The 13,108-nt window shown below is 47.0% G+C and overlaps 2 protein-coding genes across 5 annotated transcripts in view; one reads left to right on the forward strand and one right to left on the reverse strand.

The window, feature by feature from the left end:
- The window catches only part of PIK3AP1 (phosphoinositide-3-kinase adaptor protein 1), a 127,842-nt gene extending 122,098 nt beyond the window's left edge, over positions 1-5,744 (reverse strand). For all 4 annotated transcript variants that reach the window (XM_050802880.1, XM_050802882.1, XM_050802879.1 and 1 more), the window contains exon 1: positions 5,609-5,744. In XM_050802880.1, coding sequence (XP_050658837.1) covers positions 5,609-5,621 — 13 coding nt within the window. In that variant the 5' untranslated portion in view covers positions 5,622-5,744. The remainder of the gene's footprint in view (positions 1-5,608) is intronic.
- Positions 1-13,108, forward strand: part of PGAM1 (phosphoglycerate mutase 1) — a 1,080,404-nt gene that overhangs the window by 322,087 nt on the left and 745,209 nt on the right. The window lies entirely within an intron of this gene.

Here is a 13,108-nt window from a genome sequence, read left to right on the forward strand (position 1 = left end):
GAATTATAACCCAAAGCATAAAAGAAATATACAGGAGTCCATACTGATATGAAATAAATAATTGAATAAATACATTGGGGAAAACAGACAAATCTCCCATGCATAACAATTCTGAATAACTTATGTAGATAACTCCACCCTCAAGAAGGTAGAGTGTAACTCCTCACACCGAGAACTTATTGTGGGCTGTGTCGAGTGAGTTCTTTCCAAACAGCACAGTGTGGAAAAGGAGAAAAAAAAAAAAAAAAAGTAAATTTACAGTAGAGAAACCCAGTGATCAAGGTCAGCATCGACAGTCACAGATCATGTTGAGAGTGTGTGCCCTGCATACCATGGGCTGAGACTGGCACTTCACCTCTGTGTGCTTCCTCCCCGAAAGCCAGCACCCCGGTCTAATTACGGGAAAAAATATCAGACAAATCCCGACTGAGGGCCGTTCTACAAAATAACTGACCAGTACTCCTCAAGACTGTCAAAGTCATCAAAAACAAGGAAAATCAGAGAAAATCACAGCCTTGAAAGGCCTAAGGAGACACGCCTACTAAATATAACATAGTACCTGAGATGGGCTCCTGGAACAGAAGGATATTACATAAAAACTAAGGAAATCTGAGGAAAGTCTGAACTTTTAGTTATTAATAATTTATCAATATCAGTTAATTAATTGTCACAAATACCACACTAATGTAAGATGTCAATAATAGGTGAAACTGGATGAGAAGTCTCTGTACTATCTCTGTAGTTTTTCTGGAAATCTAAAACTGTAGTTTTTCTGGAAATCTAAAACTGTTCTATAATAAAATTTTATTTAAAAGTATAATTGAGGCCGGGCACAGTGGCTCACACTGTAATCCCAGCACTTTGGGAGGCTAAGGCAGGCGGATCACAAGGTCAGGAGATCGAGACCATCCTGGCTAACACGGTGAAACCCCGTCTCTACTAAAAATACAAAAAATTAGCCAGGTGTGGTGGCGGGCACCTGTAGTCCCAGCTACTCAGGAGGCTGAGGCAGGAGAATGGCATGAACCTGGGAGGCAGAGCTTGCAGTGAGCTGAGATCTCGCCACTGCACTCCAGCCTGGGTGACAGAGCAAGACTTCATCTCAAAAATAAATAAATAAGTACAATTAAAATAAAAAACACTTAAATCTCCTATATTTAAAAACAAACAAACAAGCAGAACAGTTATTCGAAATGTCTCATTCCTGGCCAGGAACAGTGGCTCACATCTGTAATCCCAGCACTTTGGGAGGTCAATGCAGGTGGATCACTTGACATCAGGAGTTCGAGGCCAGTCTGGCCAACATTGTGAAACCCCATCTCTACAAAAAAAAAATACAAAAATAAGCCAGGCCTGGTGGCACGCACCTGTAGTCCCAGCTACCCAGGAGGCTGAGGCATGAGAATTATTTGAACCTGGGAAGTGGAGGTTGCAGTAAGCCCAGATCATACCACTGCGCTCCAGCCTGGATGACAGAGTGAGACCCTGTCTCATTAAAAAATAAATAAATAAATAAATGCACAATGTCTCGTTCCTAGGGTTCTAGTGTTAAATTCAATTCCCTTTGAGCGAAAGTATTTGAGGAGAAATTTATTACTGCCTCAGACTCGTTAACATTACAACATATTTGGTCACTAACTTGTGGTGTGACTTAGACCAATTACTAAGTCTAGGCAAATTTGCCTTGATGTAAACGAGGACAATGAAATCTATCACCTTCCTGAATATTGCTGTGCTGGGAAACTGAAAGACGGGGAAGTTTTTAAAAAGTCCAAAGTGAAAGTTCCAGTCCCTTTCTGATGTGCTGGGTAACAATACAGGACTAAATGCTTTGTCAGCAACTCTGCCTTATATGGGGGAAACTCCTTTCTTCAGCAATAATCCTTTTCCTTTAACCGTAAGTTGTTTTTCCACTTGTCCCCAATCACATTTCTCTTTTTTTTTTTTTTTCTGTTTGTTCATTTGTTAAGAGAAATGAAACACATGAGCCAACAAGGAGTCCACAAGTCTAGACAGAAATGAGGAAAGGTCTTTCTTTGTCCTTGTAAAACATAAAGAACAGGTTTGGCTATAGAAGGAGAAAGAAATGGATCACAGCAGAGGAAGGGGAGGCTGTAGCAGCAGGGAGTCCACAGGGTAAAAAGCTGGGGCAGAAAGAGGTGGCTTTGCAGGACTCAGAGCCCAATGGAGGGCCGAGCGTGGTGGCTCACAACTGTAATCCCAGCACTTTGGGAGGCCGACGCGGGCAGATCACTTGAGGTCAGGAGTTCAAGACCAGCCTGGCCAACATGGTGAAACCCTGTCTCTACTAAAAATGCAAAACTTAGCCAGGCATGGTGGCGGACACCTGTAATTCCAGCTACTCGGGAGGCTGAGGCACAAGAATCACTTGAACCTGGAAGGCAGAGTTTGCAGTGAGCCAAGGTCGTGTCACTGCACTCCAGCCTGGGTGACAGAGTGAGACTCCGTCTCAAAAAAAAAAAAGAACTCACTGGAGAGAAGTGCAGACAGGAAGTACCAGAGAGCTTCTCAAACCACTCAGCCCAGACCACTTCTTCAGCCTGCAGGTGACTCTGGCACCCCATTCATCCATCCTGAAGCCCTGTGTTTGAATCTGAACACCGTATTTGAAGAGGGATGAGAGATAGGGAAGGTGACCAGGATAAGGAGAGATGTGGTCAATCATATCAGGAGCTTCCCACCCCACAAGGTGTTCAAATTCAGCTACTGGCAAGAGTACTGAGAGGCCTCAAGGATCACGTGGAAGTTAAGATCACAAAAGGGTTAAAAGTCCCTTCAAGCTCCATGGTCCTGTAAGTCCAGGAATAGTAGAAGGACCTAGACAGAAGAGGAGCCTTGGAGAGAGGGGGCAAGAGATGGTATGAGAACTGACACACAGAGGAGAGGGTCCTAGTCTTTCTTCACCCAGTCACAGACTTGGCCACTTGGGAAAGTCACCCATGGATCCTCTCTCTTTCCTCTCCCTCACGTGTAAATACACAAGATGCCATCAGGGGCCTAGAGAATCTTGTGGAATAAGCTGAGTCTATTTCATTTTATCTTCCTACCCAAGGTACTTTCAAAGACAGGGAGCCTAGATTCTCCTGGATTTCAACAAGCAAATACATCTTTCAGAAAATAATATAGACTAATGCTTCCCCTTCAGTGGAAGGGAATTTTAAAAGACCAGAGAATTAGGCCGTGAAAAGGAACGAAGTACTGATATAAGCTACAGTGGGATGAACTTTGAAAATATTATGCTGCGCAAAGGAAGCCAGTCACCAAAGACCACATACTATGTGATTCCATTCATATAAAAAGCCCAGAGTAGGGAAATCTATAGAGGCAAAGTAGATCTTAGGGCTGGGACAGGAGAGGAGAATAAAAGGGTGATAGCTAAAGCATACAAGGTTTCTTTTTGAGGTGATGAAAATGTCCTAAAATTGACTGTGGTAATGGCTACATATATCTGTAAAGATACTAAAAACCACTGAATTGTATGCTTTAAATGGATGAATTGTATGGCATGTGAATTATGTCACAATAAAGCTGCTTTTTAAAAAAAGAACATACAGAAGAGTGGGGATGACTCCAAAGCCCACAGCATCTTGGCGAGAGGCATTGCTCTCACCACTATGACCTTCCCCCATGGGTCCCTGTACTTCCAGACCTCAGGGAACCCGAGCGACTCCAGAGAGCCAACTATCAATTGCAGCACCTGGAGTGGTGTCTCGCCACAGAAGATGCAGACAGCAAGACAGTTTGACAGCTCTAACCATTACGGACACCTGAAGAAGCTGCTACAGAGCCCATAAATAGCCCCAGGTTTGCCCACCGGACTACGGTCCCCCTCTGAACTGGAGCTTGCCTTCCCAGCCCCGTCAGCTGTGCCCACTGGAGAGATGTACACAGGACGCTGGACAAGAGGAAAAGAGAGGCCATTTTCTCAGCCTCTTCCGCCCAAAGGCCCTCCCAGTTTGCGGTTTCCTGGACTCAGCAGCCCAGGGCCTGACCCCGACCATGGAAGGAGGAGGTGGCTTCACTGGTTTATGCTCAGGCCTCATCTCCCTTTCCCCAACAGCCCACCTACTCCAGCCACGCTGGCCTGCTGCCTTTCCTTTACCACACCACATACACTCATTGCTTGGAGCACTCTTGCCCAAACAGCCTCCTCCCTCTCCTCTTTCAAAGCTTGGCTCAAATGTCCCTTTCTCCACCCTGGCCACCTCATTTGAAATTCTAACCCCAATCTCCCTCACCCTTCTTTATTGTTTTCCCATAGCACATGTCATACCAGAGACTTTCCTTATTAAGTGTATATTACCTGCTATTTCTAGGCCTCCTTATTCACAGTACAGCTTCTTTTAGCCTCCAGAGCCCAACTGGAGAACCAGGAGGCTGTGATGAACTACCTTCCCATCCCCTTTAGATAATGAGCCTGTAGTACCAAATCTAACAGAACCATCACACCCTGGCCTTTTCTACCCCTGCTTCCAAAGCACCGTTACCACATCCTCAGAGGATCTGGGGAGAGCTGGCTCTTCATTCCAGTGTTTGCTCACCTCCTGTAAGAACAGTGCCTTCTCCTGGCCACCTAGTCTCTTTTTCAAGGGGCACCTGCAACCTGTTTTCACATGGTATCCCTACTAAGACATCATAAAGTGGGCTGGGAAAAGAAAAGTAAACCCATTTGTAAACACCGTAACTCTACCTCTTCTCATCTAGTAATTCCTTGTTTACTTATTGCTTTCCTCTACAGGACCATAAACTCCTGGAGAGCAGAGACTAGGTGTGTCCTGCCCACCATGGAGAACATATTAGATGCACAGTATCCATTGGAGTGCAATAGTAAGGACTCATTAACTGTCTCTGTTATCATCATTATGTGGTTTTTCTGGATCTCCGTGAGTGAGCAACTTGCCAAGTGTGTACACCCATGAACCAGAAGGCAACCCAAGACCAGCCAGAAAAGACGCCTGGTACCTTTTGATGAGTGTGACCACCAACTCTCCCCATTCCCCAAAGTTCTGCAAAGGATGTAGGAAAAGTAAAGTTCAAGGAATAGTGTTACTAGATCCCTAGCAAAGTTCTAGAACCAAAACACAAAGCCTGGGAGGGGTGGAGGAACAGGGCTTGGGAAGCTGTCCCAAGGGCCCCCGGCTGATCTCTCCGCACCACCTAGGACTGCCTGAGCGCCCCCTGTGGGTCCACGGAGCCCAGGAGACGCGTTTGGCCGCGTAGACCGTCCACACTGCCCGCACTCTGCTTCTCTCAACTCGCCTCTCGCTTCAGAGTCGAGGGACAGGGGAAGAGACGCTCAGACACTCCGAGGGCCAGAGGAGGTGGGGGAAGCGAAGGAGACTCTGAAGAAGTGGGAGGGAGTCGGGACAGGCAGGGGCTGAAGACAATCACGCAACAGGCTGGGGCGGGAAACATGGGAAAGTTAAAGTGGGAAGTTTGCGACAGGGAACAGAGAAAAGAGCAGAAAAAGGGCAAGATCCCCGCACTGAGGACGCAAACAGAAGCGAGCAGGGGAACGCGCCCCAAGGGGTGCGGGGGGCGAGAGAGGGCCCAAGGGCCTGGGGACCCGCGGTGCCTGCCTACCCACCTGAGATTGCCATGCCGCGAGGCGCCGCTCACATCCCTGGCTCGCTGCGTCCCCGGAGCCGGGGCCGGGACTGGCGGCGTCCTGACTCGGGCTGGAGGGACGCCGGGCTCAGCGCAGGACCGGTCGCCGCTCTGGCGCTTCCTCCCGCCAGGCAGCCCGGCCTCGCCACGAGGGCGTGTCCACAGAGTCCGCCCCGCCTGCGGGACTCGGCCCGCGGCACCTGCACCCGTGGCCGTTGGGGAGGGGAAGTGAGAACCCCACGCCGGCCGCGGGTCAGCTCCCCCCACGGCCCCCTGCTCAGGGGCAGCGAGGAGGCGGGGGCTTCGCGCCACGTGCGCCCCACTCCTCGGGAAACCAGCCCTGATCTGCCACCAAAGGGCAGCCCGAGGTGGAGGGGCTGTGGGGAGGGAGCAGAGGGGGAGAGTGTGGGGCTGCCAGGCCTCTGGGAGACAGGGCGGGTGTGTGTGTGTGAGCACCAGCTGTCCAAGCCACCTCCGCATCCCCTGGGGCTTTGTCCCTAAGCCCCTGCTGCCCCAGCAGGAAAGAGGAGGGGCCAGGAAGGGGAACAGGAGGAGGGCTGGGCACCTGGCCCTGGGTGCTTAAACGTTGCCCTTGAGTGCCCTCCTGTGACCTTTCTGCAATTCCTTGGATCTGGTCTCCTGGTGGCACATGAACATTAATTATAATCTCACATGATAAATATCTAGTAGAGTTTCTTTGCCATTCATTTCCTGTGTTGGTCTCTGATGGGCGCTGCCTTTAGCACCTTACACATATTATCACATTGCATCCTCACAGCAAACTTCTGAGGTAGCACCTATCACTGTCTTTACATTAGAGACGAAGAAACAAGCCAAATACCTTGCTCAGGCTTCCACAGAGAATAAAAGCTCCCGGAGATTCAGTACCAAGCCAGTCTGCTTCCAGAGCTAGAGCTCTTGCTTAACCCTTACCTTCACCTGCCCTCTTCTTGGACTCCTCCCTTTGCCTGCTGCTGAAATTCACCTGAATAGCACATCCCCTTGGAGTTCTCAACAATTCAGGGGCCAGAGGACCGACCCAGAGAGCAGAGATGAGGGAAGGTTAGGGCTCAAGTCTAGGTGGAAATAAATGAAATGAATTTAAGAATGGGAATATCAGGATGAGGCCGTGCATTCATTTTCTACTGTTGCCTTAATAAATTACTACAAATTTAGTGGCTTAAAACAACACCAACTTATTATTTTACAGTTCTGTAGCTCAGAAGTGTGACAGGAGTCTCCATGGGCTAAAGTCAAGGTGGTGGCTGGGCTGGGTTTCTTTCTGCCAAATAGAAGGGAATCCATTTCCTTGGCTCTTTCAGCTTCTAGAAGCCATCCACATTCCTTGGCTCATGGCCCCCATGTTCTATCTTCAAAGCCAGATGGCCTCGCTTCTGTCATCATATCCCTTGCTCTGACTCTCTTCTGTCTCCCTCTTCCAGTTTTAAGGACCCTAGTGATTGCATTGGGCCCTCCTGGATAAGTCAGGAAAATCTCCTATCTGGAGAACCTTGCCTAAACAGTGGTCTTCCTGACTCCACCCTCTTCCTTCTCTCCCCAAAGCCTCTCTCGCTCTTCACAAGTCTCTGGGCCTGGCCAGTTTGTGTTCTTTGTCAGAGACATTTTTACTGAGGGTGCATCTGTCTATTCAAGGTCAACACCCCTAATGTCCCCACTGTTCAAACACATGTTCCTCCCTTCCAGCTCCGGATGTTAAGGAGAGAGGGCCCTTTCCTTCCTCCTAACCAAGTGCGTCTGGACAACTTTTAACCTAAAGGATGTTTCTAACTTGTTGAACTATTAGAAGCCACCTGCTTGTTGCAGGTAAGGTTTTGGGTGCTAGGTCAGCTATCCAAACTCTGCTCCCACTCCTGGCTAGCACTGACTACTGGAATTGGGGCGAGAAAAGGACTCAGAGGACAACAGTCCCTTGGTGAGAGGACATGACTAGTCCCTGACTCTGGCAATTTCACTCAACAAATTTCTTTGTGTAGCAGGTGGAGCCAGATTGGGGGAAGTAGTGTCTGTTTGGTTTTGCACCTCTGTGTGGCAGGTTTTGCAGAATGGGAGTGGCAGGAGGAGAGTAGCTGCCCCTCTGGAAGACCCTGCACCCTCACCGTGCACTGGCTCTCCTGAGCAGGCTCTGCACTCAGTCCCTGCAACGCTGGGTGGTAGGTGAATTGGCTTGAGGAAGAATGGAGAACCCGAACTTGGCTGCTGCCCTACAGTTCTGTTTGGCCTGGCAAAAGGGAAAGGCTGGAGAGGTAAACATGTGTCATCCTAAGCAGTGGGGGCCTGAGGGCAGGGCGGCAGAAATCCCTGCTTCTTACATCTTCAAGGTGTTATTTCATAGTCTCTCAGACCTGGGGATCAAAGCCTTTTCCCTGGTTAGCAAAACCTCCCTTACTAGGACAAAATGTGAAGGTGGAGGCATGTGTCACCATAGATGCTCATGATCCACCTTAATGGATCATGAGGAAGTGGAGTACCTTCATGGAGGTACTTTCATGGAGTACCTTCCTATGTGGAAGGTACTAAGAGTATACACATTTTACAGAAAAGAAGCTAAATAGGCTGGGTGCAGTGGCTCACGCGTGTAATCCCAGCACTTTGGGAGGCTGAGACAGGTGGATCACAAGGTCAGGAGTTCGAGACCAGCCTGGCCAATATGGTGAAACCCCGTTTCTACTAAAAATACAAAATTTAGCTGGGTATGGTGGCGCACACCTGTAGTCCCAGCTGCTCAGGAGGCTGAGGCAGGAGAATAGCTTGAACCCAGGAGGCGGAGGTTGCAGTGAGCCAAGATTGTGCCACTGCACTGCACTGCAGCCTGGGCAACAGAGCAAGACTTTGTCTGAAGGAGAAGGAGGAGGAGGAGGAGGAGGAGAAGGAGGAGAAGGAGAAGGAGAAGGAGAAGGAGAAGGAGAAGGAGAAGGAGAAGGAGAAGGAGAAGAAGAAGAAGTAGTTAAATAACTTTTGCCCAAGGGCACACAGCTAGTAATTTGCAGTGCTGAGTTTTGAACCCACACAGTCTGGCTTCAGAGCCCATGCTTCTGCCAGCAGATTAGGTGGTAAATGCTTGAAGCAGACCCTGCTATGACCTAAGGGCCCCACAAGTCACCACTAGCCTTTGTTGGCATCACCTCACATTGCAGGCAGACAGCAGCTCTCTGTCACCTGTGAGTTCCCCTGCTCTGCCAGAATTGCCTTCCTCTCACAAAGGACAAACATCCGTAAAGAGCCCCACCTTGGAGCGCCCCCAGCATCCCCTACCTCCCTGACCACCTCCCTGTCAGTGTCCTGTGAGACCATCAGTGTCTTGATGGCAGGGCTATGTCTCTTTCATCACTGCATCTCTGATGCCCAGCACACAGTGGGTGTTTAACTGCTTTGTTTTTAAATTATCAAGTCCTACCTGCTCATTTTATACATGAAGATACTGACATACAGGTTGAATGACCTGCCCAAGCTCCCACAGCTTTCATTCAAAGGGCTCGTTCTTCGTTTTGTTCAGCAGAGCAAGAGGACTCAGGCGTGTTCATATGGATAGGGTGGAGTGCGTGAAGACTGGACTCCATAGGGCTGGCAGGTGGCAGTGGGACATTACAGGTGGGGACAGGGATAAGGAGTTCGAGGGCATCAGTGCCTCTTTTTGCCTTGTGAACTCCCTGGCTTTATAAAGAATCCTGCCCTTCCTAACTGCCTGAGACAGTTTCAACCCAGTTCCAACCCAGTAGGGCATCATATCAAAACTCGATGCAGGTAATTTGGGAACTTTTGTGACTTTCAGGAACAAGTATCCTTGCAGATGAAACCTAGAAGCCTACCCCTCCTTCCCTACTCACCGAAATGGCCACTCCCCATGAAGGCCACGCCACCGCCTGTGGGCCCCTCCTTGGGCCATTTTGAGTGGTGGCAGTGCCCATTTCCAGGCCCTGGACCTCAAATTCAGAGAAACAAAATGTTGGGTATCAGCTATGTGGCTCTGATAAGGTAATTCACCTGACTCATGGTCACTGGGTTAGTAAGTATCAAAGCTAGATTTTAAATTCAAATCCATTTATTATGCCAGAATTGCCTCTCTTGTCATGTGTTGTGATTAAGAAGCCATGACAGCTGTCTCATGGCCATTGTTCTTAAGGGCAGCGGAGGATGACATCTTGGAGCAGTTGTGCCACCTTGCTGATTCATATTGAGCACGTGGTCACCTCAGAACGCCAGCTCTTTTTCATGTAACTTGTAGAAGCCATGCCTTTCCTTTTGCCACATCACAGTTGTACAGTTGTGTTTGCTTTGTTGGTGGGGGTGCTTGAGACCCAGCAGCAATAATTTAATGCTTAATTAAACATATGGGCCGGGCGCAGTGGCTCATGCCTGTAATCCCAGTACTCTGGGAGGCCGAGGTGGGTGGATCACCTGAGGTCAGGAGTTCAGCCTGGACCAACATGGTGAAACCTTGTCTCTACTAAAAATACAAAAAGTAGCTGGATGCAGTGTTGGTCGCCTGCAATCCCAGCTACTCGGGAGTCTGAAGCACAAGAATCGCTTGAACCCAAGAGGCAGAGGTTGCAGTGAGCCAAGATCGCACCGCTGCACTCCAATCTGGGTGACAGAGCAAGATTCCATCTAAAAAAAACAAACAAAACAACAACAACAACAACAAACAATAACAAACATTGTATGTTGGGTTGGGTCCAGTGTTCCAGCCTGTCAAGATTGTTTCAACTCAGGATTCCATCACTGATGGCAGAATTTAACAACTGGTCTACCAAAAATAACCTTAGCAACAAGAAAAAGGGGTGTCACAGAGATTGCTCATCGCCCACCTAATATTCATTCCCCCCTGGTTTCTTAGGAACAGAATTCCAGTTTTATTTGGGGACCACAATGTGCTCCACTAAAAGACTCCATCCCTCAGCCTCTCTTGCAACTTAGAGGAGGCTAATAAGGTATGAACGAAAGGGGTGGCCCTGAAAATTCTTTATAAGAGGAACATGATAAGGTGTAAATGGCTGGGGTGTCCCCAAAAATTCTTTTTAAGAGACTTAACTCTGCTGACAGACACCCTTTTTGCTTGCCTCTTTTTGTTTTACTTCCTGCCTGTAATTGAATGGGATGGCTGGAGATCCAACAGCCCTCTTAGATCATGAGGTGGCCATGTGGATGGAACCCATACACTAAAGATGGTAGAGCAGAAAGCTGGGCAGAGTCTGATTCCCTGATGACCACGGAGCTCCCAAACAAGCTCCAGGTTTCACATCTCTGACATCCTTTACAGGAGAGGAAAAATAAACACATCTCCGTCTTGATGGAGCCATGATTATTTGGGTGTTCTGCTATGTGTAGCCAAACCTCATTCTTTACTGATAAGGGAATGGAAGCTAGCATTTATTGAGCACCAACTATGACCCATGAACTCTCTTATGCTATCTCAGTTAATTCTCACAATGATTCTGTGTCACAGGTATTCACTTCACAGATGAAGAAACTGAGAGTGAGATTAGATAATGTTTCCTGGGTCATTCAGCAGGCAGCAGACCTGGAGTTCAAACCCAGATCAGAGCCGGGAGTAGTGGCTCACACCTGTAATCCCAGCACTTTGGGAGGCTGAGGCGGGCAGATCACCTGAGGTCAGGAGTTCAAGACCAGCCTGGCCAACATGGAGAAACCCCGTCTCTCCTAAAAATACAAAAATTAGCTGGGCATGGTGGCGCATGCCTGTAATCCCAGTCACTCAGGAGGCTGAGGCAGGAGAATTGCTTGATCCTGTGAGGAGGTAGCAGTGAGCAGAGATCGCTCGCGCCACTGCACTCCAGCCTGGGTGACAGAGCGAGACTGTCTCAAAAACAACAACAACGACGACAACAACAAACCCAGATCAGTCTGAGCCCAGAGTCCATGATCTTCCCATAGTACAATGACAGTACAATGACATATTGAATGGCTTCCAGAGAGTTCATTTGAAAGTACTCCCTAAGGACATGTGGTGCTCTCAAGTCAGGGCCACCGTGAATCCCAGGCACTTCAAGTCCCGTGCAGATGGTGGCTTCATTCATGCATGAATGTATATCTTGCACATTTTCTACTTCTGCTTTTTGAGGTGCTGAAGCAGAAAGTCTAGGCAGCTGTGAAAAAAATTTTAGGACTTGGCTTCATAGACTCCAGAATGTTAGAGCTGGAAAATACTCTAATAGGTCATTACTGGACACATGTGGAAACTAAGGCCAAGAGAGGCACAGTGACCTTTCTAACACTGTACTTTGAGTTGGAGGTTGAACCAGGACTAGAACCCTGGTCGCTATTCCTAATCTGGTGCCTTTTTGCTATATCCAACCACCTACTTTCTCCCTACCAGTACATTCCAAAAGCAACTGTAGAAATTCTTTTCTTGATCTGATGCTTTAACTTTGTAGGTCTTCTCGGTAAATCTATCACTAGCACCTAGAGGGCTAATCAAATCTTGAACCTCTTACATACACCTCGCTTGGTCATAATATATCGATTTTCTGATATATTGCCAACTTGCTAATATTTTGTTAAAAATTTTTGCAACTGTGTTCATGGGAGATATTGGTCTGTAATTTTCTTCTTTGTAATGCCTTTTGTCAGTTTTTGGTATCAGGGTTAATCTGGCCTCATAAAAGGAGTGTGGAAGTGTTCCTTCTCTATTTTCTGGTAGACAAAGACCAGTGTTTCCTTAATGCTTAATAGAATTAGCCAATAAAACTCTCTAGGTTTAAATTTTTCTTTGTGAGATTTTGCTAGAAATTTCAGTTTCCTCAATAGATATTCAGATTTTACATTTCATCATGTGCCAGTATTAGTAAGTTGTCTTTTTCAAGAAATTTGTCCATTTTATCTGTTTTTTTAGATGTATTGACATAAAGTTATTTATAATGTTTTCTTATTATCTTCTTAATGTCTGCAGGATTTGTAATGATAGCTCCTCTTTCATTGCTTTTTAAAATTTTTAATTCTTATGAGTACATAGTAAGCGTATATATTTATGGGGTACATGAAATATTTCCTCTTTCATTTCTGATATTGGTAATTAGTGTTTTCTCTTTCTCGTGTGTGTGTATGTGTGTCTGTATCTCTGTGTGTCTGTCTCTATCAATCTAGACAGATGTTTATTAATTTTCTCGAGCTTTCCAAAGAACTAGTTTTTGGTTTTGTTAATTTTTCTATTGTTCGTTTTCTACTTCATTGGTTTCTGTTCTCGTCTTTGTTATTTCCTTCCTTTTATTTACTTTAGTAAGTTTAAGGTTCACTTTGCTCTTATATAACAATGGTTGAACCTTTGGCCACCAATTTTATTCCTTCCATCTTTGCTAATGTAAGCATTTAAAGTTATAAATTTCCCCAATTCAATAGTTTTGCTGTATCTCCCAAATTTTTATATATTGTATTTTCATTGTAGCTCAGTTCAACATATTTTCATGTCCCCTGTGATTTCTTCTTGGAGTCATAGGTTATTTAA

This window comes from Macaca thibetana, chromosome 9, assembly GCF_024542745.1.
Source record: "Macaca thibetana thibetana isolate TM-01 chromosome 9, ASM2454274v1, whole genome shotgun sequence".
In the NCBI taxonomy this organism is placed as follows: domain Eukaryota; kingdom Metazoa; phylum Chordata; class Mammalia; order Primates; family Cercopithecidae; genus Macaca; species Macaca thibetana.